Source organism: Felis catus, chromosome D4 (genome assembly GCF_018350175.1).
Source record: "Felis catus isolate Fca126 chromosome D4, F.catus_Fca126_mat1.0, whole genome shotgun sequence".
In the NCBI taxonomy this organism is placed as follows: domain Eukaryota; kingdom Metazoa; phylum Chordata; class Mammalia; order Carnivora; family Felidae; genus Felis; species Felis catus.
The window spans coordinates 71,270,765-71,297,350 of NC_058380.1; the positions used below are offsets into that span (position 1 = coordinate 71,270,765).

Below are 26,586 nucleotides of genomic sequence, written 5' to 3' on the forward strand. Positions count from 1 at the left end.
ACAAGATCACAAAATTATATTTCAAAAGTTGAGGGACTAGCAGAATAAATTAGAAGGAAGACGGACAGTGGAACCTAATGGTTAATTGGGAAAGAAAATGGGAAAACCAGTATGATTCATTAATTGTATATCGGCTGATGTTTCAAGACTAGGAAATCATGGTTTCACTAATTTAAAAAATGGAATATGTGAGGGGTGAATAATTTGTGAAGAAGAATACTAAGATATCTGATTTCTAACAATCTTACGTCCACCTAAATTTAAAGGTTCAGAACTCTCTTCCAAATGTCATGGAGACCTTCATTCCTTTGAATAAAAGTTAACTTTTTTTTTTAGCATCTTAGCAACACAACAAAAAGAATATAATTAGCATATCATTGGAAGATACCTATGACTTTTGTTAGTTATTAAAACTGATAAGCATGAAGATCACTGTGATTTTATAAACTCCAAGTTTTTCATAAAGTCATCATGTTTTTATAAACTCACTTTTTCCAAAAGAAACTCATGTTAAGAGTAAGACTTATTACTGACAGAAAAAAAGCAGTTCTGAGTTGGGGAAGCATATGGTTGCTTCACCCCAAGAGGTCAGAAGGCCTGGTGACGGGGACATGAAGTTGTCCGCAGAAGGAAGGCACCTTGCGATGCAAGCTGGAAGATTCCTGAGCAACAGAAACAACACGGACCAGAACCACACATTGCCAAACACTGATTGAAAATGAATTTATTAAGATCCAATTAGTATGTTTTTAACTCAAATAGTCCAGAATATATGCACATGAAAGTCCAAGTTCATTTCTTTCACTTCCAACATAAAATGCTCTGTACTTTGGATAAAGTATGTGCAAACACGTTTCTGCTAACTGGTTCCCCACGTTCTTTCCACCGTGGGCACCTTACAAGTCTGCCCTCTGCTCAAATGCTGACCTCTTCCTTCCTAGACAATGATTCTTCTGGACATCTTTCTCTTAAACGTACTCCCAACTTTCCCATACCTGCTTCATGACTGTGACTTTACTGGTTACTTATAACAAACTGGTACAATTACTAGTTCATCTGGACAATTCATTAAACAGGTATCACCCATTATGGTGGGAATCTACTAGAGGTGATTCCCAGAGAATACACAGTATCCAGTCACACACTGACACACTCAACCCATTTGCTACACGAGGGTCCCAAGCTACTTAATACGAAGATCCTTTATTCTCTTGGCGTGTTTGATTTATTCGCATTGTCTTCACTTCTACATTACAGCCGTGGCAACCAAGAGCTGGAAATCGGTTCCTCAAACAAAATTTGGGATTGCTAGACATATTAATTAGGGGGTCCTGGCTATTTGTGACAATTGACTGCTTCTAGTCCATCTTGTTATAGAGAAAAAGTCACTCTCAACTAAAGTGACCACTGCATTTCCTTTGTAAAAAGGTAACTTCACTGGCTTTCCTCACAATTGCCACCCATGTGGTGCAAAGCAGGAAATCCCTTTTTATAAAAGGTAAGAGCATAAAAAGACATTTCACATTTAAAAAAAAAAAATCCTTCATGGGAATATGTCCTAAGTAAATCATCAATTATATGGACAAAGTTTTATGTACACAAAATTTTGCAACATTATTTATAATAGCAAAAATCAGAAATGACCTAAGTAGTCAACAACGTGGGAATGGTTAAATAAACGGAATTGCATCCATTAAATGGAATATTACATAGCCACTAAAATTATGTTTTTGTAAAATTTTTAACGCCATAGGAAAATGTGGCAACTCTGCAGTGGAAAAAAAAATGGTTATAAAATTGTTTACATATGATCCCAATTATATAAAAAGGCATGTGATATACATAGAGGCATACACGGGGGAAAAGCTGTGGTTACGGTGGTTAACGGTGGTTACTTCTGGGTCACGGTATTACCAGTAATTATTTTTTCTGTTTTACACAGTTCTGCATGTTTCAAGTTTTCTACAATGACTATGTATTATTTTATAATACAGAAAAACACAGGCTATTAAAAATTCTTCTGATGTACTGATAATTAGAATGCACTTGGGTATTATAAATATGTGCTTCATCTTCTATGACTTCTTTTAGACGACGTATTCTTTTGGTAATAAACTTACATTCCCTGTTTTAGATGTGTTATAACACTTTGACAAGAAGGTAATATTATGATTAGAACATTGTTTCACAACCTAAATACTGGCTTTGACATCTAGGTTCTTCTATTTCCTAGAAGATTTAAAATCGATACCCTTTTATCTTTTTAAGTAAGGCATACTGCATACATACATTACATGCATGCTCTCTAAAAAATTCTAATTCACAATTTTCCTACATAAGGAAAAAAATGGAGTTACAATAGTTTAACAACAGCCTACAGTCTTATCCAACACAAGCATGCTGATAGGCATAAACATGTTTATTAAATGAAATGTATCCTTTAGAAATAAAAAGAGGGAAGCCTGTATGTAGATGAAGTTGTGGATTCAATTAGTCAGAATTTATTCTGACTTGCACCAAACCACACAAAATCTTTTGAAGTCTAGTTAGTGTAGTCTAAATGGACACCCTGGAGTCTAGTATGGATTCCATGGCATGATCTCCACTTTCTACTCTCAAAAGGAACGGGGATCAGGATGAGGGTTGTCACGTAAGCTAATTTTCCACGTATCTCAAGTCTTGTGGGGTCTAGGAACAAATACTGCCATTGGTTAGTGTTTAAGTACGTGAGTTTATTTTTCCTCTCTCTCTCACACCCCACCTTGCCCTGGCATTTGGGTAGGGGGAGGCCGTTCATCCCTCAATCGATGATGGCTGGCTGCTCATCTTAGTTTCCTTTCTAAACCACAGAGTGGTCATTGCTGTGAACTCCGGCCAAGATGGTGTGGTTGAGGGAGGAAGCCGAGCGGTCCGAGCCTTCTGTGGGGCCACTGGTGTTGTCACTGCGCTGGCAGCAGAGGATCTGTCTGAAGGTGGCGCTCATCTCCTTGTCACGGTAGGAGTAGATGATGGGGTTCATGGCGGAGTTGAACTCAGCAAGCAGAAGGAAAAATTTCTCATAGGCCAAGACGTCACACTGTGGACAGCACACATCAAGAAGTAACAAGACCAATCCAGGAGTCCAGCAGATGATAAAGGCACCTACAAGGACAGGGATCAAGAGGATTTTACAATGGAAGAACAAAATATATATATATATAATTATGAAGCAAGCAACCGTCATGTGAATTTGACATTGGTTCAACATGAAAATACTAAGATTCAAAGCCACCAGATCATCATCTGAAATGAAATGTTCATTTTCTGTAAAAATAAAAAAAAAATTTAGTGAGAAAATAATTTAATAAAATCTCATTGATTCAAACCCTACTGAAATTGAGTATGAGATAAAGATGACGACTACTTTGAGCAAAACATACAGTTTGCTAAGAAATTGAGACACTTGGGGATACACCCCTCAACCCTTACAAAGATAGGGTTTTTAGCAGTATGACGTTGTTTTGGAGCAGAAGGGAAACCTGTGACAAATGTCCTTTAATGTTTGATTAAGGCATAATTTCTGAATTCAGGCTGAATGAACTCAAATCCTTGCTTTGCTATTTAGAAAACTGAGTGAATTTAGGCAATTACTTTCTTACCTCAGTTTTCTAATGTGAAAAATACAGATGATTACATTTACCTCATCAGGTTTATTGTAAGGAGTAAATGGGTGCTGAGAAAATAATCATTAAGTATATTTTATCAGTATCAACAATAATACTGTTATGATCTGCTCAGTATCACGGGCCTACTTGGAAAGAGAAATTTCCAACAGGAAGATGGGTGTTTATTTTCTATTCAACAATCACTTAAAAGGTGCTTTTCTATAGGCCTTATAAATACTAATTTTAGCAGCACTTTAATAGCCATAGGGGAGAGAAACCATTATCCCATCATATAGGTGAAGGAACTAGGAAAATGCTATGTTATATTCCTGCTTCCTGAACTTAAGAAAATTAAATATTTTAAACCAAATTTTATGGTTTAGGTGTTTTACTAATTTAGATAAACTTTCATTTCTTCCCCAACTGTTCTGAATTGTTTGGGCTTTTACTCTAAGTGTAAAAAGAATGGAAATTCTTAATTCCAGTTGATTTTGTTGCTGAAATCACTCATTTGACTCCCAGGGAAAGTAGAGGTTGTGAAATAGTACTAAAATCTACCACCGTGGCACTCCAGGATCTGCAGGGGATCCTTGGCCAAGAGGACATGGGCTAACACAACCGGTGGGCACCACCCCGTCCCATCATCGCTCACCCCATATGTGCAATCAGGCCACGCGGTGAACAGACAGGGAACAGGATGACCACTGAAGCATCTTCAGATTTAAATGGCACTGGCCTAAGTGGCTTGGACTGGGGTTGTGGATTTGTACTAGCCTCAAGGGTTGAGTTTTGTAAAACATAAACACATGAGATTTAGTATCCAAACAGCCCTGTTTTGAATGTGAGGTTTCTTTTTTGAGCCTGTTCAGCAGGGAAATGAAAATAAAGAAGAAAAGTACCCCCATAAAGCTCTTTGTTCTAAAACGCAAATGTGTATTGGCTTTCAACTGCTATTCACTTTGAAGACTGTCCAAGGTGCTTCATTTTCTAATAAATACAATACCTTAGATTCTCCTTAGAGAGAAAAAAAAAATATTTCAAATATCAGGAGATAATAGCCAAGGAGCTATTTGAACTTCAAGTAAAAATGTTAATAAAGCATTCATTCCAAGTCCTTGAATTTCCTTGCTTGAAAATCACTCAGAAAGCTAAACATAAAGGGAAATCAAAGGAATTGCCTCTTGGGTTTCAGAAATAATGCATTATTCATTGAGAAGCCAGGAAGGGAATTATTCTCAGGGTGGAAAATGCTTGGATGGAAAATGCATGGTCCCATTATTCCATTTACTTGGAAACTAAAAACACGCAGGCCCTTCATGAATGGGAGAGCATTCTTGCAAGTTTCCTTTCCCTTTCTTTTATCAAAGCTCTAATTGAACTCAAATTCAGAGCTTGATTAGATACCAGCAACATGCAGCTCAACAGATTTATTTTAAATAAAATGATCTTTTTCTCCTCCTGGGCAGAAGAAGGGAACATTCTTATTCCCACAGGACTTTAAGTGACAGAATTCAACTATAGTCATTTGTCGCTTATAATTTCTTCCAACTTTTAAAATTCAAAAAGAGCAAGATCTTTTAAATAAAAGCCATAGTCTCAGAAACTAGCCCATAGGCCTTACTTTTAGACCGAAAAAAAAAAAAAAAAAAAAAAAAAAAAAAAAAAAAAAAGGCAAGGAGACTTGCTAGATTAGAGACAGGAAGTGGGAAACACCATCCTGACACAGGAGCTAATATATGTAGATGCTTCATTGAGGAACTTGGAGTCCTCTCCCTTCTTCACTGAAAGGAACTGTTTTCAGTACTAGGATCACAGGCCCAATCACACAGTCCCAATACTCTGTGCTTGGTTCTTTAAGACTTGAGTAATTCGAGGGACTCATAGTACAGGCCTCAAAAATCAACATCTAAAACCAATCATACCATTTTCCCTTCTTCTCCCTTCCCTCCTCTTTCACAGAGGTGCCAAGGACCACACTGACCAAAAGTGAAGATGGACCACAGAAGTGGAAAGTGGGGGCCTGGAACATTCCAAGGAGGTGAGGCTTCTAAACAACAGTGAGTGGGGTGCCTGCCTGGCTCGGTCAGTAGAACATGCTACTCTTGATCTCAGGGTTATGAGTTCGAGCCCCACATTGAGTGTAGAGATTACTTAAAAATAAAATCTTTAAAAGATAAAATAAACATGGGGCGCCTGGGTGGCTCAGTCGGTTGGGCGGCCGACTTCGGCTCAGGTCATGATCTCGCGGTCCGTGGGTTCGAGCCCCGCGTCGGGCTCTGTGCTGACAGCTCAGAGCCTGGAGCCTGTTTCAGATTCTGTGTCTCCCTCTCTCTGACCCTTCCCCGTTCATGCTCTGTCTCTCTCTGTCTCAAAAATAAACATTTAAAAAAAATTTTTTAAAAAAAAGATAAAATAAACAATAGTGAGTGAATGTTATGAAATCAAGTTTGCTCCAACTATGAATTTACCCCCAAGCTTCTTTAATGAAAATTTTTTTTAATGTTTATTTTTGAGAGAGAGAAACGAACACCAGCGGGGGAGGGGCAGAGAAAGAGAGAGAGAGAGAGAGAGAGAGAGAGAGAGAGAGACATAGAATCCAAAGCAGGCTCCAGGCTCTGAGCTGTCAGCACAGAGCCCAACATGGGGCTCGAACTCACAAGCTGTGAGATCATGACCTGAGCTGAAGTCGGACGCTTAACTGAGCCACCCAGGTGCCCCTACCCTCAAGCTTTTAAAAACAAAAACTAGGGGTGCCTGGGTGGCTCAGTTGGTTGGGCGTCCGACTTCGGCTCAGGTCACGATCTCGCGGTCTGTGGGTTCGAGCCCCGCATCGGGCTCTGTGCTGACAGCTCAGAGCCTGGAGCCCGTTTCAGATTCTGTGTCTCGCTCTCTGCCCCTCCCCTGCTCATGCTCTGTCTCTCTCTGTCTCAAAAATAAATAAAAACATTAAAAACAAAAACAAAAACTACACCCAGGCCCCTTTAGTAATAAGTAGCCAACCATAATTCAATTGGGTGATGGGACTTGATATGTGCATTATGGACCCTATTGACACCTAATCTGCAGAGACTCGAGTACATGCCGAGTAAGAGTAAAAAGAACCTCATCTCCACATCAGTAAAGTGGAAAAGTAACAGCTCCTTGCCTACTCCATAGGGAGTGCTGAGGATCACTCTGAGATACAACATGTAAAAGCTCTCTATACCCTGTACATCTACTGGACTATACTACCTATCGCCAATGTCAGTGGCATAATAAGTGAAGGCTGGTGTAGCACAGAACCAGAGCAGATTTCCTGCAAGGGCACAATGTGGAAGCATGTTTTGGACTGGAGAAGACCTGGCATTTCAGGAAGCTCTGAGATGATACCACCCTGATTATGAGATTCCAAGGACTTGCTGTTGAGTCCAAGGAAGATAAGAAGAAGGAAAAGAGAGGGAACACAGGGAAGCACAGGAGCCCCACATTATTTTGGAGGTTCTCATGGGTCAGCTCAGCACCTATACCAAGATGGCACGCTACTGGATGTAGTACTTGATAGGGACAGTGCTTTATGTAGTTTGTATATTTCCAGGACATTTCTGATGGATGTATTCCCACAAGGAATGGTATGCAACAGTAGGGAAATAAAAAGGAATCATAAGTAGTTTATGGTTATTGATTTTAAAGTCAGAAGCAGAAGTGGCAGAAGATAAGATGGCCAAGGTCATGAAGGCCTTGTGCACCCGGCTAAGACATTTGAAATTTCTCCAGCACAGCACTGGTTCTCAGGCCTTGCCACATATTACAATAAACCCACAGAGCTTGTAAGAAAGATTTTCACTTACACTTCCCTCTGTGAGAGTCTAATGTCATTGGCCTCACTGGTCTGTGTCTCACTGAACATGGAATGCTCTAATACAGTGGAAGGAAGAAAATAATTTGGATACAAATAAAGACAAAAACATCAGATGTTTCCAAATTCCAGAGAACTACAGAAAGCCTGAATTAGAGCAGTGCCGATATTAGGAAACGGACTGCATGAAATGGGGAAGATGGAAAGAGTCTAGATGTGCCTCTAGATTTTCCACGGTGGGGGTTGGAGGGGGTGGTGAAGGAAGAAAGTCGCTACCTTTCATTGAAGGAGGAAACACAGGAGAAAGGGTTGGCTGGTGTTTTCTGAGGGGAGAGGAGGAGAACAGAGATAATGCCCTCGAGTTTACTGATCTTAACTTTGAGGCACCTGCGAGACTTCAGCTGCAGACGCCTTAAAGACAGGATAGGCTCATGGCAATTTGAGTCCTGGGCAACCGTCTCTCAGCGTGCTCAACAAGAGTGGCTACATTCTGCACAATCTGCCATGTTACATGTAACAGGGGGAGACAGATATTCAAAAAATATCCATGGGTTAGAATGAATAGCGGAAGTTGCTCTTCTTAGAGCAAGCTTCATTCCTGTCTTACCCATCTGTCAAATCAATCTGTGAGGCCCCGATGCCCACAAAGATGGAAGGAGAGGTGCTGGAATGTAGACGTAAAAAGCAGGGAGGAAGGAGGCCGTTTTGGAACAACAGGTCACAGCTGCAGAATGAGATCGTATTACCACACCTTCCCCCAAATCTACACAACCCCATCAGCGGAATAATGCTTACCATCTGGTCTCACAATTAGAGTCTTTTCTCTAGAGTGACTTTTCCCTAATCAGTTGAACTCTGCTTACATATGGAACACAACCAAGCTTTAACCAAAGTTAAAGAGAGAAAGTCCTTGACAGAGAAGACCGCTAGGGAGAGCGCCCTTTGATGAAGAAAAACCAGAAAACATTTCCAGTCTGGCTGGCAAATTTGTGTTTTTACCAAACAAACAAACAAAACAACAAAACAGGTAAAACAAAAACAAAAATACACACCAAGACAACCCACAGATCCAAGACAAGTCAAGGTAACACAATTCCACACCAGTGCTGTGTTCAAGTCAACCTCTCCTCTGGCCCTGCATTTCTTGTTTCTCAAAGGATCTACGAGATAGTCCAATCTCAGAGGCCTGTGGTAGAGGCTGAGGGGGGATATAGGTGTTCAGAAACATACACTACCTCCACGGCCACTAAATTGGAATTTCCTCAGAGAAGGAGCAGCTTGGTATCCCAGAATTCAGTCCAATTTTTGTAGCTGTATTATGATTTCTGCTACTAAGGTACACAGAAATGATTCAGCCAGCGAGGAAACCCTTCGAAATTACATATTTTAAAAGAGGCTGTGTTAGATAACAGGCCGCAGGTGAAAGGCTGAAGCCTAGGTCTAGCAGTTGAGGGATCGCTGCAACGAAGACGTAAATGGCTTTTTGAAATTAAAGTTTTTCTCTAAAAGAGCAACCTAGATTATTTATAAAATCCATTTCCTAGAACACTGAAAAGATAAAATCAATGCAATTCCACTTCTTCATGGTCACAGTAAATGCTTCGTACGTTTATAGTTGCATGATCTCATTCATTGTGTGACGTACTCTAAGGTTTCCTTCACCCCTGAGGGCAACATTTATCCTTTAAAATTTTTAAATATTTATTTTTGAAAGAGAGAAACAGAGCACAAATGGAGGAGGGGCAGAGTGAGAGGGAGACACAGAATCCGAAGCAGGCTCCGGGCTGAGCTGTCAGCACCGAGCCTGACGTGGGACTCGAACTCATGAACCGCGAGATCATGACCTGAGCCGAAGTCGGGCACTTAACAGACTGAATCGCCCACGCGCCCCAACGTTTATCCTTTAAAGGACATTAACAACATACACATCTCGGGGTGCCTGGCTGGCTCAGTCGGTGAAGCGTGCGACTCTTGATCTCAGGGTTGTGAGTTTGAACCCCACGCTCGGTGTAGAGGTTACATAAAAATAAAATCTTAAAAATAAACAAAAAAGCATAAGATCTCAAAGCAGAACAGAATACTCATTCAGTTCTCTTTTGACTATTCCTGGATGAAAGTTTTAGCTAGTTCTGTCTTTTAGCAACACAATGCTGGCTTTCCCACACAAAGGAGAATGCCAACACTGCTTTGCTTCTGGCATTTTATACTCTCCTTCACGTTAAACACTGAGTATCACACACACCCCTGCTGCATACCCTACAACAGACTCTAAATCTCATCTGCAACTGTACATTGGAAGGCACATGCCGAAGTGGCTAGCATGCCAGCATCATCTCTCATAGAACATCTGTGCTTGAGAACAGCCGGTAGAAACCACTTCTCCATGGCTACAGCCCTAGCCAAGTAAGCAATACCTTTTATCTGCCTATTGCAACAGGCTCCTGACCAATTCCTCTTCCTCCATGCTTCTTCCCTAAAGCTTGCACAGAATAGACAGAATGATCTTTCATACGCATAAATCAATTCATATTACATCACTCTCCTGCTTAAAATCCTACAAAGCCTTTCTACTTGAAATCCTTACTGGGATTTGCCCCATATGACTGGCCTGTCAATCTCTTCAACCTCATCTCGTTCCACTCATCACTCATCCACTAGATTCTAATCACGTGCACCAAGGTCATTTCTGTCTCAGGACCTTTGCATTTATAGTCCTATTACCTAGGAATACTCCTTCTGTAGACCTTCCCATCTGCTTAGTCACAATTAAATATCACTTCCTCAAAAGCCATCCTTGGTTATCCTACCTAATGTTGCACACTCTCCTCACTACACTCTCCCGTTTTATCACCTTCATATCTCGTGACTATACCCAAAACTATCTCACTGGTTTAACATGTTTATTTTCTATCTTCCTTCAATGAGAATGTAAGCTTTGTGAAAGAAGTAAATGTGGTCTCTTTCATGTCTGTATCTCCAGCATCTAGAACAGTAGCTGGCATACCGCGGGCATTCAATATATCTGTCACATATCAGTCACAGGTAACTGCCCAATAGACATATCCAAAACAAGGATAGCGCCCTTTGAATGGGCGCTACAAGGCAGTCAGAGGGCATGAGGTGGATCATATATGCAAAAGTCTCAGCATATCTGCATTTGTTACTAGAGCATAAATAAATCTATTGCTAACAATCTGGATGGGTATCAGATTATCTATAGAATCTCCTGAGTTCTGGAAAACCATGTTGGCTCAGTAATGAAGGGAGACATGGCATTACCCAAGTTCCTGCTACAGGAATGGTTCAATAGGATGATGATGCTTCATCAGACCCTGGATTCTGCAATAGCTACCTAGAAAAAATCACTTATTGACCCAACACACCTTTGTGTTAATCCCTCAGGATCCAAAGTTCCATGCAGGGGAATTTGGCCATGATTAGGTCTCATACCCATGCCCTAGTTATCAGGGAGTATCGAAAGAATATATCCTACCCTTTGGCATATACTGTCTTACCTTTTTTTAGAATATAAAGTATACTTCTAATCACTTATCACCATAATCAGTGTCCAGGCATAATATTAAATGTGAATATTCACAAGTCTTTTTCAAGTGTCATACCTGCCTTTTTTATAGGCACTCAAATTGGTGTACTGTTTTCATATATTTATGTCCCCATAATTTATAATAGCTTACTTAACTCAAGGAAGACATAATTTATGAGAGGATAAGGATAATTCTCATTAATCTAATTTTTCTTCCTAGCATATCAGCTGTTTTCCTTTCAGTAACTGATGTCTAAATAATGGTATAAAGCTAAGTCCTTGAATTATCTTTATTCTTATAGAAAGTTTGGAAAATGCATAAAAGTATAAATAGGAAATTTTAAAAATTACTTAGAGTCCTGCAGTCTAGAGATACTTTAGTATATGATTTTGCACTTGTGAAATGTTGCTTTGAATTCTAAATGTGTGCCTTTTTTCTGATTGCATATGAAATTAATGTTGAATGACTGTTTATTAGTGATGGGGAAGGGTAGGGAAGTAGATTTTTTATCTCTAGGAACATTATTTTGTTATCCAACTGGTGTTTTATGTAGTAATGTATCCTAATTTGTTCAATACAACATCCTCTTGAATCTGTGAGAATATTAACTGTAATTTATTTGAGGCTGTTTTATGTTTCCTAGAGTACTTCTGTTTCAATGTTAGATGCTATAATACTCACAAATCCACTGCAGGGACACCATGCTTCAGGGAATGTGTGTTCATTATGCAGGAGACTTTCCAGAATAGGGGACCCTCTGGGAAATGAATTGCCATCAAAGCCAGCATTTTCCTATACTTACAATATCCAGTGATGCCATCTAATGGGTGGGCGAAAAGTTCCATTAGACAATCACATAGAGAGAAGTAGACTCCTCTGAAAGTTCTTATCTATGAATGGTGAAAACGAAGTTGCAATAATGCTCAGATAATACAGAAACAGCATGGCCATCTTTCAGCTCCAAATTCGAAAAAAGTCAAGAGACAGCTACCAAACAAAGACGCACTAAGTTGTATGTCCTTAAACATCCTTGGCCATACTTTCAGCTGCAGCTAACATTCTCCCAGAGAAATATATGACCGCTAAGGACTCTATAAGCATATGAAACAGGAAATGCTTGACTTTACGTTCGACAAAACCATTACATATTAAACTATGTTAAAATGGGTCACCATCTCACCCCTTCCTCCCTAAACAGGTTGCGTGATTTCCAGCCAGCTCTGTCTTGGTGTGAAATAGCTGAGGGGAAGACTGGCTCACCAGAGCATTACCACCCACCAATAACCATAAAACAGTGCTCCTCCCAATGCCTACCAAAAGATTTTCTTGCAAGTCCTTACTGTTTTCAAATGACAGTTTCTACACTTATAAAAACATATACAATTTTTATATATGCACACACACACTGTATGAGTGTATACATAACACATATCTGTATGTGCACGGATATTCATACTTACATTGAGAACAGTCATCACATTTTAGTGTCTTTAAAAAAACAATGAGATTTATTTTCTTTCACATGTAGTAGACTCTGAGACCCAACCAAAAAGGCCGCCACTTAACATATTCTTCACATAGAAAATAATTTGCCATTCTCAGAATGGTGAAATCTGTTTTGCCTTCTAAACCTAGTGATTGCAATTTTCTTAAAAAGTAAATTTCACTTCTTATTTTAAAAATGATAAATCTTCTATCTCACTGAAAATCAGTGTTGTCAACTCCAGACCAACGTCAACTAACTCAGAAAGTGATACTAAACATATTGCATGACTGTGGTCCAGCTGTTACCAAGGTGATTTGAATAATATTTATTCCTTTAAAAAGATAAATAAAATCCACCCCCCAGAATCTTTCCCTAGCAAAAGTTCAACATAAACAAGGAATTTATAATTAGTTTTGCAACACAAACAAGGAATTTATCACTGGCTTTGCAACATATTTAGTTTTTCAGCTATGAATTAAGATTCTCCCCAAATGACATTAAGTCTGAAAAATGAGTACTAAAGTCTGGTTGAAAATATTCACAGAATGTAGCTGATGACAGAATCCTATGGATTTTATTCTTTACAGTTCATGAACTACTTGCACGGATCAGCAAGATACGTACTAATCAAGAGACCAACTTCAAGGACAAAGAAATGTAAAGAAAGTTTCATTTCTAATTCATTTTTTATTAACAAAATGGGGAAAAATTTAACCCAAAAGCAAATTCAGAAAATTCTGTGAAATATTCTTCCAACCTAAAAATTATTAGTTTTTTTAAAACATGCCTACACATGTATATATCCAAATGACATGAAAAGAGGAACAGCAGAAATGCTAAATATAAATCATTCTTTTCAATATCGGCGATGCCTCCTACGGTTGCTAAATGTCTTGGATTGATATTTACAAAGCACAGATTCTTGGCAGAATAGGAGGGATGTACAAACTGCTAGAATATGATAGCTGTGTGCCTAAGATATCTCTCATTATCAAAACCTTTTAAGTTAAAAAAAAAAAAGTATACAAGCAATCATTCCATTGGGAAGTGAGTATTTAGGCTAAAGAATTCCAGATTGAAAATCATAAACAAATTTTTCTATATGAATTTCAATTATGTAACTACAAGTTCAGAGTAAAATATCGGTCGCTCAAACCTAAGATTAAAAATTACAAAGCAAATTCAGACATAAATCCTGAGCAAAAGTCTATCAGTTGTACAGCCTTCAAAATAAACTGCAACAACATCACTTCTAGGAATTTATCCTATAAATACAGTTACACACAATTGCACATGTGCAAGGAATTCTTTGCATTATTTTATTTCAATTCCAGTACGGTAAACATACAGTGTTATATTATTAGTTTCAGGTGTACAATAGAGTATACTTGATCTTAGCCAAAGGCCAAGAAGTGATTAGGTGTACAATATAGTAATTCAAAAATTCTATATATTACTGAGTGCTCATCATGGTGAGTATATGCTTAAGCCCCAGCACATATTTACCCAACCCCCCACCCACCTCCTTTCTGGTAACCATCAGTTTGTTTTCTGGAGTTAAGACTCTGTTTCTTGGTTTGTCTTTGTTGTTTCCTTTGTTCATTTGTTTTATTTCTTAACTTCTACATGTGACTGGAATCATATGGTATTTGTCTTTCTCTGACGGACTTATTTCACTTAGCATTACACTCTCTAGATCCCATCTGTGTTGTTACAAATGACAAGATTTCATTTTTTTTTTTTTTTAGAGGTTAGAAGCAAGCTATTTTATTTTATTTTTTTTAACGTTTGTTTATTTTTGAGACAGAGAGAGGCAGAGCATGAACGGGAGAGGGTCTGAGAGAGAGGCAGACACAGAATCTGAAACAGGCTCCAGGCTCTGAGCTGTCAGCACAGAGCCCGACGCGGGGCTCGAACCCACGGACCGCGAGATCATGACCTGAGCTGAAGTCGGCCGCTTAACCGACTGAGCCACCCAGGCGCCCCAATTTCATTCTTTTTTAAATGTTTACTTATTTTTGAGAGAGAGAGAGACAGAGACAGAGACAGAGAGTGAGTGGGGCAGGGGCAGAGAGAGAGGGAGACACAGAATCTGAAGCAGGCTCCAGGCTCTGAGCTGTCAGCACAGAGCCTGATGCGGGGCTCAAACTGATGGACCGCAAGATCATGACCTAAGCTGAAGTCGGACGCTTAACCAACTGAGCCACCCAGGCGCCCCTCATTCTCTTTTATGGCTGAATAATATTCCATTGTATATACACACACACAATATTTTCTTTATCCATTCATCAACTGATGGTCACTTGGGCTGCTTCCATAATTTGGCTATTGTAAATAATGCTGCAATAACCATACGGGTGCATATATCTTTTCAAATTAGTGTTTTCCTACTCTTTGGGTAAATACCCAGTAGTGGAATTACTGGATTATATGATAGTTGTATTTTTACTTTTTTTGAGGAGCCTCCATACAGCTTTCCACATTGGCTATGCCAGTTTGCATTTCTACCAACAGTGCACAGGAGTTTCTTTTTCTTCACATCTCTGCCAACACTTGTTTCTCAGTATTGTTTATTTTTAAAAATAAGAAAGAGTCTAGGTAGAGAATAGAGAAGTAAATAGTCTAGGTAGAGAATGGTCACTGGTAGAAAAGCAAAATAAGTTACATTGTATTCATAAAGTGGAATCCTACTCAACTTCTTACATTTCTTCAGATATTCTATCCTGACAGATACCAAATGATCTCCAAGATACACTGCAAAAAAGATCTAGAAAAATATGTACAATATGCTACTATGCTTTAACTATAGCAACCAAAAAAGGCATGGGCAAACACACAGATGTCTATAATAAGCCCCAATTGAAGCTATCAATAAATTTAAAAAATGTTTAGAACATGAAATTATAAAAATGATACTTAAATGTTTTATTTGAACTTGAAATACCAATTTGTATTAAGTTGCCAATCCTTTAATACAGAGCCAAGACTTTATATTTGAACTGGGTCTGCTAATTGGAGCTCGGCATCATCTTCCACGCAAAGCCACACCAATAAAGTATCACATGTTACTTCCAAATTGGCTCCTTCAGAGTGGAGTCAGAACTTTAAAATTCTGGTAAAGCAGTTTGAGTACAAAAATCTTGCAGATTTTTTATGGTTTTCTTCAAACTTAGTTGTTCTCATCAGCAAATCTAAAGCAATTTCTTTTTGCAACTTGCTTTAAGTATTAACAAAATATCCACCTTAGTTTTCCCAGAAACATATTCTTGTTTTCATTTTTAAATATCAATACTGTAATATTTAATTAATTATACAACATAAACAGTTTGGGGAGCAAAAATAAATCGATTCTTGGTAACTGTCAGGAGCTGAATTACTTGGCTTTAAGGCTATAGTCTACTAACTTCCTTTTTTATCCGTCTAAATATATATGTGTACTATGTACTATGTGTTAGGTACTATTCTAGGTACTGAGGATACCACAGCGAATCAAAAAGGAAAAAAAAATCTCTCTTTGATCTTAGGTTCTAGAAGGGATTGAAAGACAACAAAATAACTTAAATTTCTTGTAGAGGGGGATAGCATTTGGGGACTGGGAGAGCAAGTGTGGAAGCAAGGGGAGCAGTTAGAGGCACATGCAGAAGTCCAGAAAAGAGATAATGATGGCTTTCAACAAGGGAAGGTGATCACAGATATATGTTGATAGTAAAGCTTATCTAATTTGCTAACAGAATAGATGTTGGAGACTGAGAGAGGCAGAGGGACAAGTCAGGAAGCCTGCAAACAACTAAAATAAAGGATTTAGTGCCAAGGAGTTCACTGATGAGAGTTCAGTGGGTCTTGAGAATGGAAGCATGACTGGAGTAGATTCAAGAGTGAACAGGAGAAGTTGGATACTGCAAGGATAGACATTGCTTTTAGGCAGTTTTGCTGTGGATAGGAGAAAAGCGACTATTGGCATTTAATTGTTATGTTTTACCAAGTTTTGTTAACAATCATGTTGGTGAAGAGAAAGTTAACAGGTCCACACTATGCATGTATACATAGGTACATACCCACCCCCACATATATATGCTCATGTACGTACAGAGCACTTTTAAATAAATTTTTTAATGTTTTATTTTTGACAGAGAGACAGAGCATGAGCGGGGGAGGGGCAGATAGAGAGGGAGACACAGAATCCGAAGCAGGCTCCAGGCTCTGAGCTGTCAGCACAGAGCCCGATGCAGGTCTCAAACCCACAAAGCATGTGATCATGACCTGGGGCATGAGTCAGATACTCAACTGACTGAGCCACCCAGGTGCCCCTGTACAGAGCACTTTTAGAATGCTACACCAAAAATTGTCAATTATATGTAAACTGTATGCTTTAAATATGTACCATTTGTTACTGCTAATTATACTTCAATAAAGGAGAAAGGGGAGAAAGATGGGTGGGAGGGGAGAAAGTGATTGAGATTAAGAAAGAGACTGACCAAGACTAGCACGGACCATCTTTAGTTTCTTCTTCCCATCTCTTGGTAGAAAGCATAGTCAGGCCCACTCAAAACCATGCAGCAGTAACCTTAGTGGTACAGACTTCGTGCTGGGGAGGCCCATGGTTGAAGGTCTGTGGGTACTGTCTGTGGGTCGGTGGCTAAGTCTTTTGATCCAGGAATGCAATGTTAGCAAGCCCTTCTGACTTCAGAACTAAAGCTCTTAAATGTTAAATATGACATTCTTATCTTGAAAAGAATAGCCAGCAGTTTGGGGAAGATTTAAAATGCTACTGGGGGCGCCTGGGTGGCTCGGTCGGTTAAGCGTCCGACTTCAGCTCAGGTCATGATCTCACGGTCCGTGAGTTCGAGCCCCGCGTCGGGCTCTGTGCTGACAGCTCAGAGCCTGGAGCCTGTTTCAGATTCTGTGTCTCCCTCTCTCTCTGCCCCTCCCCTGTTCATGCTCTGTCTCTCTCTGTCTCGAAAATAAATAAATGTTAAAAAAAAAATTAAAAAAAATAAAATCCTACTAACGACGGGATGAGTAATAAATAAATGGACACATCCACATGCTGTTGACAAAAAAGTCATTTGACAGTCTTCCTGAAGGGCAGTATGGTGAAATTTCTAAACTTAACAATCTTCTATCTATCAGCCCTGCTCCATGTAGGTATTTATCCACACAGGAAGATATGTGAAATATACATCTGTAAACTTATACCACCCACCATTCGTTATAAGATTGCTACAGGTATTTACACACATATATTCTCTCCACACACTACACCAAGTCTAGAAAGATACTCATCACACTGTTAGCAGTAGTGAAGCTCGAAGGCTCACGGTAGTGGTGTATAGACTTTAAATTTTATTGTAATTCATTTTTTAAAATTTTTGTATTTTTTTGTATTTTTGTAACTTTCAGGGTTTTTCTTTTTAATAAAGAGTATATTTAATAAGTAAGGAAACAGGTGACAATATGCAGGCATTATTCCCCCGGGGAACTCAACAAGCTAGCTGTGGGGAGGAAGACAGACTGAGGTTTCCTAGGGATAAAATTTTTTTCAATCTCCCACCCAGACTGTGTGATTTGGAAGGTGATAAGCGTCTTAATATTCACACTTCAGTAGACAAAAGAGATAGGCCTGAGGTCACACACACTGTTTCTTTCCCTGACTACTGGCAAGATATCCAACAGCTCCTACAATTCTGCTGAGCCTTAATTTCCTTCTTTGTCAAATGCGGAAACCACTTTCAGCACTGCTGTGAGGACTGAAGGAGACCCCCCTGGGGGCTAACGGGCCACCTGACGGGCTCTCTTCGTTCTTTTCCTCTTTCCTCTTCCTTCAGAAAAACCCATGGAATAAATCTACAAGAAATACAGATATGTGGAGTGAACTATTATTGGTTCTCCAGGCCTAAAGGTCACTCTAGCCACAGAGTGACCACTAGAATGTCCTCTTCCTGTTTAAGAAACTTCTGAGAGCATTCATCAGGATTTCTTGATGAGCTCTCAAATTTCAGGGTCGGCCCTCTTTCTACTTTGAGTTGGAAAAGGATTCGAGCTAAGAGACAAATTAGTAACAAGTTTAAATGATTCTTGCTTTTACTGTGCTTCAGACAGAGGAGAATAGTCGCTAAACAGTAATGGGCTCCCTCGGCCCGCTATGCCCTTCCAGTGTTGTAGAAAGAGCCTGGGAACACGGTAAAAAAAAAGTGACAAAAGTGACTCTGAGCATGCTCAGAGCTGTGATGCAGGGGCCACTGCCCACAGCTCAGCCAGAGCCAGGGGAGTTTCTGGGCAGACGCTGGGGCCCGGCTACTTTGTAATGTAGGCCCACAGTCAGGAAAGGCAGGACTAAGACCCACCCCTGCCCCCCCCACCCCCCACCCCCAGTCGAGGCCTAAGGCAGAGGCCAGATTCCTAGCTGGGGAACTGGATGAAATGGACTTGTTTTTTAATGACAGGGTCTGGCCCAGCTGAGCTGTTTGAGGAAAACAGATAAGGCAGGGAGGGAACTTCTTTAGGGAGTAGACACTGGCCTCAGCTTTCTGTTTTTCACAGGTTACAGTTTAGGAGGGGATGGTGGGGATTCATCAGGCAATATAAGCAATGAGTGTGTGGTGCTCAGCACTGGAGGGGCTCCAGCCTCTGTGGGACTGGACCCCACCCTCCTGAAACAGTTGGGCTGCTGGGAGAGGGCCAGGGCTGAGAGAATTCCCATCGCAGCCTAGTCTTGGCTACAGGGGGAGAAAAAACAGATAAAAAATAATTTTCCTAAAAAATAGAGCAGCAACAGCAAGGAACCAAACGTAGCCCAGAGGGGCTCCGCTTTTGCTTTGTTAGGAAGGGGACCCTTGAACCACCTGGACATCTCTCTTGCTCTTCTCACCAGTTACCCATCACTTCATAGACCTTTCTTAATCAAAGATCTTAATCAGATCAGGCTCACAGGGAGAATAATGTTGGGGAAGATATAAGCTGTGGCAATTCATTGGCCTACCTTTAGCTCCAAAGGGTTAGTGAAATGTCTGCTTCCATTTACACTGGAGAGAGAACTGGGCTTTCTCAATTTAATCCAGGGACAGGATGCTACTGAAGACCCTCAAGTCTAATTTGTAATCTGTCTTGTTACCACTTGAGATTTTAAAACTCTGCTGATACTCTCTAGGGTTCTCATTTTTCATAAATATTACCCATCGTTTCCTGTTAAATAACCTTTATTTTTCAGCCACTTGCTGTATCTTCCAGTCTTTTGTAGTCTTTTTATCTTAACCATGTAAAGCGTTGAGGTGCAATTACATCCTTTAAATGCATTTTTACGCAGTATCTCTTATAACGCCTGGTTGCACTTATCAGGGCAACCCATGAGTGGAACATTTAAAGGCATCTCACAAAAGTGAAATTTAGTTTTGTGGCTTGCGTGTATCTGATTTTTAAAAAATTCCCCATCGTGTTCTGAGGTACGATGTGGAAAGTAGCCTTACATTTAAGGAGGAAAGAAAAAGAAAGCAAAGGACCAGCAAGAATTGCACAGTAGGATGGAATACTATAGGACCAGAAAGTTCCATAAGATGAAATTATTATTATTATAATAGTAAAATAAGAGTGAGGCTGGGAGTTTGAAGACTCCTAGAGTCAAGTACTATAAGCACATTTAACAAATACATAATACATTTAAACATGGCTTGAAAGTTGGGGGTTGGGTTCAGTAAGCTGTATATGAAGATGCCACTTTTTAATCAGGCAGAAACATTTTTTCCTGCATCCTGTCCTCTTATCCTTCAACACCCTTAGTATACTTGCAAAGCTCAGATGGACTGGAACTGCAAACAGATCACACAGGGAGAAAACTCTACATTCATGTCATTTGAGAATGGAATGTCACTTAGCTTTCTTGTGCATGTTTTAGGCACCTTCAATTGAGAGCACCTCCGCTGCACTTTCTTCAAAGAGTTGAGGTAGAACAAAAAAGACAACTGGAGAATTAATTCTAGAAAGATAGAAACTTGAGGGTATGTGGAAAGAAAAAGAAACTGGGTATTCACTAAAATTAGCTATATTTTTTTTAACGAAGCAGATAGCCACACTGCGCTTACTAGTGATTGTTGTTTCTATACAACTTATTGTTGAATTTGAAAACTTTGGGATTATTTCATAAAGATTACATAAAATCCTCAATCACAGAATTTTTGAAGGAAGGATGGGGGAAACAAGGAGTTCAAGAAATCCTACTAATTAGACTTGCAGTCTTGTTCAAGTCACTTCTCACTGGCCTCCAGACATATTTCAGGAGCTGAACAGACTGGTGGTGCTTAATCATTTCTGTGACATCAACCCCTCAGGAGTCCAAGGAAAACCATAGCCCTATCCTCAGAGGCAATATGTCCTAAAACAACATTTTACTTATAATTCTCAGCAATCCATACCCAAACTTCTGGACCGAATAATTCTTTCCAGTGCTGGTTATGCTTTCAGGAATTTAACAAAATGTTTAATTTTGTCTAGTAGTTGTGGAATTGCAGAATGGTGACCTCAGAGAATTAATATAATTTGACACTTATTCATCCACATGGAGAGTAAAAATTCTTTCTTGTAGGTTGATACATGCACAAAAAAAAAAAAACAGGGGTTTAGGGGCACCTGGGTGGCTCACTTAAGTGTCTGACTTTGCCTGGGATCATGATCTTGCAATTCGTGAGTTCAAACCCTACATCGGGCTCACTGCTGTCAGCGCAGATGATCCCTCAGATCCTCTGTCCCCTCTCTCTACCCCTCCCCTTTGTGCATGTGTGAGCTCTCACTCTCGCTCTCACTCTCTCTCTCTCTCAGAAGTTAAAAAAACATAGGTTTAAATCTCACTTCAGTGCTAGTATTGTAGTGAGGGCTTCCTCCCCTCCCCCTCTTTACTCACTGCTTCCCTCGTCCTGCCCCTCCACAGAAACAGTCCACGAGAGAGGCAGTATGAAGCTATAAAAACAACACTACATTTAAAATGAAGACAGCTGGATTTAAAATGTTTTAAAAATTACAAGGCTCTTGGGGCACCTGGGTGGCTCAGTCGGTTGAGCGACTGACTTTAGCTCAGGTCATGATCTCATGGTTCATGAGTTCAAGCCCCACATCAGGCTCTGTGCTGACAGCTCAGAGCCTGGAACCTGCTTCGAATTCTGTGTCTCCCTGCCCTCCTTTGTCCTCTCTCTCCACCCCTCCCCCGCTCACTCTTTCTCTCTCTCTCTCTCTCTCTCTCTCAAAAATAAAGTTTAAATTTTTTTTTTTTAAATTATGAGGCACTCAAGGATCATCTGGTTTACGGCAGACATTTCTGAGATAAAGATAAGGAAGTCTAGAAGAAAGGTCTTCAACCTTGCCTTTTCCATCCTTTGCCCCACTCTTACTTCTCTGAGCCTCGGTTTCCTTACTTGCAAAAGGAAGAAGGTCATTTACAGCCTGAAAAGTTTTCCATTAAACTGGAAGTTTAAGGTCCCCCTTTTTCTATAGAAGTTAATTCTTATTTATGCGATTAGCTACAATACTCAAAATCACACCTTTCATGTAGTGTATGTCTCCTCACCTCCAAAACAATCTATGAATGTTTTCATTGTGTAAGTGCAAAGAAAGAACAATTCCTTGTAGTTTTAGCTGTCATATAAAGTAACAGATTTTGATCTATACCAAAAAACCTGATAACCCTCAGATGACTCAGACGAACATTAGGCAATTTTTTAAAATGCAATAAGCCTTATTCCATCAGAACAAATGATGATTCTGAAGATGTTTGCAATTAATATTAAGAATGGAAAGGTCTGGTACATTTTGTTACAGAGAAAAATCTAAATATAGCATACTGAGGCTGCATTTTCTTCTTCACATCACAACATCAGTAGTAACCTTAAACTCACTATGAAATTTCCAGGTATTTGTAAAGGTTATGTATTTTTTCATAGTTGAAACTCTAGGAAATGCCCAAATTAAATTATAAAGTAAAAGATGAAAACATCCATTCTTTTGGTTAAAAGGAAAACAACCTACACTAAGACTGTTCAGAAGTTAGTTCAACAAAATTCAATCCAGAAACAATAATACCAAGCAGCTATTTTTTTTTAAAGTAGGCTGCACGCCCAGCATGGAGCCCAACACGGGGCTTGAACCCACGACCCTAACATCAAGACCTGAGCTGAGATCAAGAGTCGGATGCTTAATGACTGAGCCACCCAGGCACCCCCCAAGCAGCTATTTTGTGCAAGACGATGTGTTAAGTATCTTTGGGGGTGGAATGTAGAGATGAGATAAGACCAAGTTCTGGCTGAAAGAGCCTAGAAGCTGAGGTTGGAAAGAAAGGCGTTTACATGACTAAAAGGTAAACAGTACAGGGGGGACCAACAGAGGAGGGAAGAAAGGAAACAAGAAGGCAAGAGAAAGTCACATAGGCCAGTGTTTTTCAGACTTAAATGTGCATAGGAATCTTATGAAAATACAGACTCTAGTTTAATAGGTCTGGGGTGAAACCTGGGAGTCTGCTCTTCTAACAAGCTCCCAGGTCATGCTGCTTTTATTTGTCCATATGTAACTCTTTGGGTAGCAAGGGTCTAGAAGATCTTTATGACCAATAGAACTTTCCATGGTGATAGAAATGTTCTATATCAGAGCTATCCAATATGGTAGCCAATGAAATATGGCAAGTGTGACTGAGAAACTATTTAAAAGTTATTTAATTGTAATGCACTTAAATAGCCACATGTCTAATATCCACCCAATTGGACAGGCAGGTCTAGACTAGGCAGTTAATTCAGAGCAAGCTGCACAGGGGGCCTCAACTTCCTGCATGCTTTGAGTAGGTAAATCAACCTAGTTCAGGATTTCTCAACCTGGGCACTAATGACATTGTGGACTGGATAATGCTTTCTTGGGCAGGGTTTGGGGGAGTGGAGGGTGGTCTTCTGTTGTAAGATGTTTAGCAGCATTCCTAGCTTCTACCCACTAGATGCCAGTAGTACACGCTGGTCATGAAAATAAAACATATCTAGACATTGTCAAATGTCCTCAGTCACAGGGGGGTCGGGGGAGGAGACAAAATCAGTGGTCTAGATAATACTTTTAGACAGAAAGGTGTATGAAGTCAACAGCAACATTCTTAACAGTAACCAGGTATTTGTATTAGTTTTCTATTGTCGCCGTGACAAATTAAGGCAAACTTAGTGGTGCAAAACAACACAGATTTATAATATTATAGGTCTAGAGGTCAGAAGTCTGAGATGGGCTAAAATCAAAGGGTTGGCAGAGCTGAATTTTCTTTCTGGATAGCTCTAGGGGAAAACCCGTTTCTCCTTGACTCTCCCACCTTTCAAAAGCCACCTGTGTTCCTTGGCTCATGGAACTTTCTTACATCTCCAAGCCAAAAATCCAGCATAATTGCCCCATCTCAAGGTCCTTAACTTAATCACAACTGCAAAGTCCCTTTTGCCATGTGAAGGGGACATGTTAATGGGTTCCAGGAAGAAAGACATGGATGCTTTTGGTGGGCCATTTTTCTCACTACCATAATACGAAAATGAAAACTTAAAACAGTCAATAATTTCATACCTAAAATAATTTAAGATGAAATCTTCCTCTAAAGTCCTGCAAAACTGTGATTGAATTCTGTGCTGCAAACACTTTCATACCTAGAAATAACATTTTCTATTTACATATAAATCTGTATGTCACATTTTCCCACTTTTGATGTTATAGTTCTCATGCACTGCCTCATGCCTCCCCAACCCTGTTGAGATCACTAGTATAAAATTACATTTTTAACACCGAAGTGAGAAAATATCATTCATCGCTAACTCTTTGCATGATTTCCAGAAGTTCAGAATTCCATTTGTGTATGTATACAGTGACTGTCTTAGTCCATTGACGCTGCTATGACAAAACACCACAAACTAGGCAGGCTGTAAACAACAAAAATGTATTTCTCATGGTTCTAGAAGCTGGAAGTCCCAGATCAGGGTGACAGCATGATCAAGTTTTGGTGAGAGCCTTCATACGGCCAATTTCTCACTGTATCCTCATATGGCGGGAGAGACTAGAGAGCTCAGTGAGGTCTCTTCTATAAGGACACTAGTGACACCCATGGGGGCTCCACTCTCATGACCCAAGCACCTCCCAAAGAACCCACCTCTGGGAGGTGGGGGGAGTAGGTGTCAACATACGAATTTGAGAGGGACACATTCAAATTATAGCAGTTATATTTCCTACTTCTTTAGATTCCCCTCAACTTTCTATTTCTTTCAAAAGGAAAAGAAGTATTTGGTTATGTGAACCCTTATCCAAAATCTCCACCAGCGACCTTTTCTGTAATTTCTAGATTTTTAGCTCATATGTGCCAAGGGCTGGGGCATTTTCAGTTATAGAACAATGAGTGGCTAAAATAATTATCATTCAAAAATTTTTTTTTATTTTTTAATTTAAGTTTATTTATTTATTTAGAGAGGGAGAGACAGAGAGAACATAAGCAAGGAAGCAGAGAGAGGGAGAGAGAGAATCCCAAGCAGGCTTTGTACTGTCCACACAGAACCCGACACGGGGCTTGAACTCACAAACTTTGAGATCATGACCTGAGTTGAAATCAAGAATCAGATGCTTGGGGCACCCGGGGGGCTCAGTTGGTTGAGTGTCCGACTTCAGCTCAGGTCATGATCTCGTGGTCTGGGAGTTCGAGCCCTGCGTCCGGCTCCGTGCTGACAGCTCAGAGCCTGGAGCCTGCTTCGGATTCTGTGTGTGTGTGTCTCTCTCTCTGCCCCTCCTCCACTCACGCTCTGTCTCTCTCTCTCTCTGTCAAAAATAAATAAACATTAAAGAAAAAAAAAAAGAATCAGATGCTTAACGAACTGAGCCACCCAGGTATCCCCAAAAGAATTTTAAACAAATACTTTCTTCAGTCTGTTCCTAGAAACTGCTCTCTAGAGTGAAAGCCTATATCTGCTCATCAGTTTCTGAAAGAGAAGAGTGGTGACTAACAAAGCCAGATGGCATCTACACTTGAAGTTTCTTTCCCCTTTTGAGTTTGATGTGCAAGATTTGATTGTCTTTAAGAGCCGATTCTCCCGGGCTTGGGAAGTTAAGCTTGGTGAGGTCGACAAGAGGCGATGAGGAGGAAGGTAGAGGGAGAAGTGGTAGCCTGAGAATAGAGCATCTGCTGACTCACTTTCCCACCACAAAGAGTGGCAAACCGAAATTGAGGCTTCAATTTAACTCTTCTTCCACATTCTCCAAAGTACGAGAACTTCCATTCATAGAAGCCTGTGGTGGCAGCATGATTACAGAAGTGGACGTTGGGGGGGGGGGGCGGTTGGTGGGGAGAGGATAGTTTTGGGTTCTGGTTTCGTTTACAGGCAACTATAAGAGGCAGAAGCGTAAAGAAACAGAATACTTTCTGCTGAAATGAAGCCACTGACCAAATTCATTTTTTCTATTACAGGTAGTCTTCAGGGGTCCCTCAGAACGCTGCAAAGTCCCCTAATAAGATTTTTGGTCCAGACAAGATGGTGTAGACTACTTTCTCCCTGAGGCTCCCAGCTAAGTAAAATACAAACCCTGGCGGGAAAAACAGAAGAAGCAACCCCCCCCCAAAAAAAAACCCACACACACACCACCCTCTGAAATGCAGAAAAAGGAAGGTTCGCAGTAGAGACCCTATGATTGAATGGTCTTGCGATCTCCAACCTAACAAGAGAAGGCCAACCAACCCCAGGTTTTCCACGCCCTGAACCTAGCAACAGGAGGCAGCCCAGCGAGGCTCAAACAGAGTTACATCAACACCACTGGGCTAGCCAGCAGCACTGACAAGGGGGATGAATCAGGAGCTTCCCGGAAAAGAAGTGGTCAGGGAGAGCACTCTCCTTACTCACTAGGCCTAAGACTCCCTTCCCACAATGAGAGGCAACAGGCAGCTGGCAGCCCCAGCGAAGGGGAGACTCCCCCAAAAGAGGCCTCACCTGGGAAGTGCTGTCCTTCCCTGCAATCTGGAGGGGGGTGCGGAGGAAGAGACAGGAACAACACAAGTGCCAGGAAGCTTGTTTGTCTTCAGCGGCCAAAGAATTCCTCTCCTCACCCTCA

General features: G+C 40.3%; 1 protein-coding gene across 1 annotated transcript in view; it reads right to left on the reverse strand.

Moving 5' to 3' along the window:
• Window positions 1-698: 698 nt before the first annotated feature.
• LPAR1 (lysophosphatidic acid receptor 1) overlaps window positions 699-26,586 on the reverse strand; it is a 296,957-nt gene continuing 271,069 nt past the window's right edge. The window contains exon 9 of the mRNA XM_019816317.2: window positions 699-3,141. Coding sequence (XP_019671876.1) covers window positions 2,840-3,141 — 302 coding nt within the window. The 3' untranslated portion in view covers window positions 699-2,839. The remainder of the gene's footprint in view (window positions 3,142-26,586) is intronic.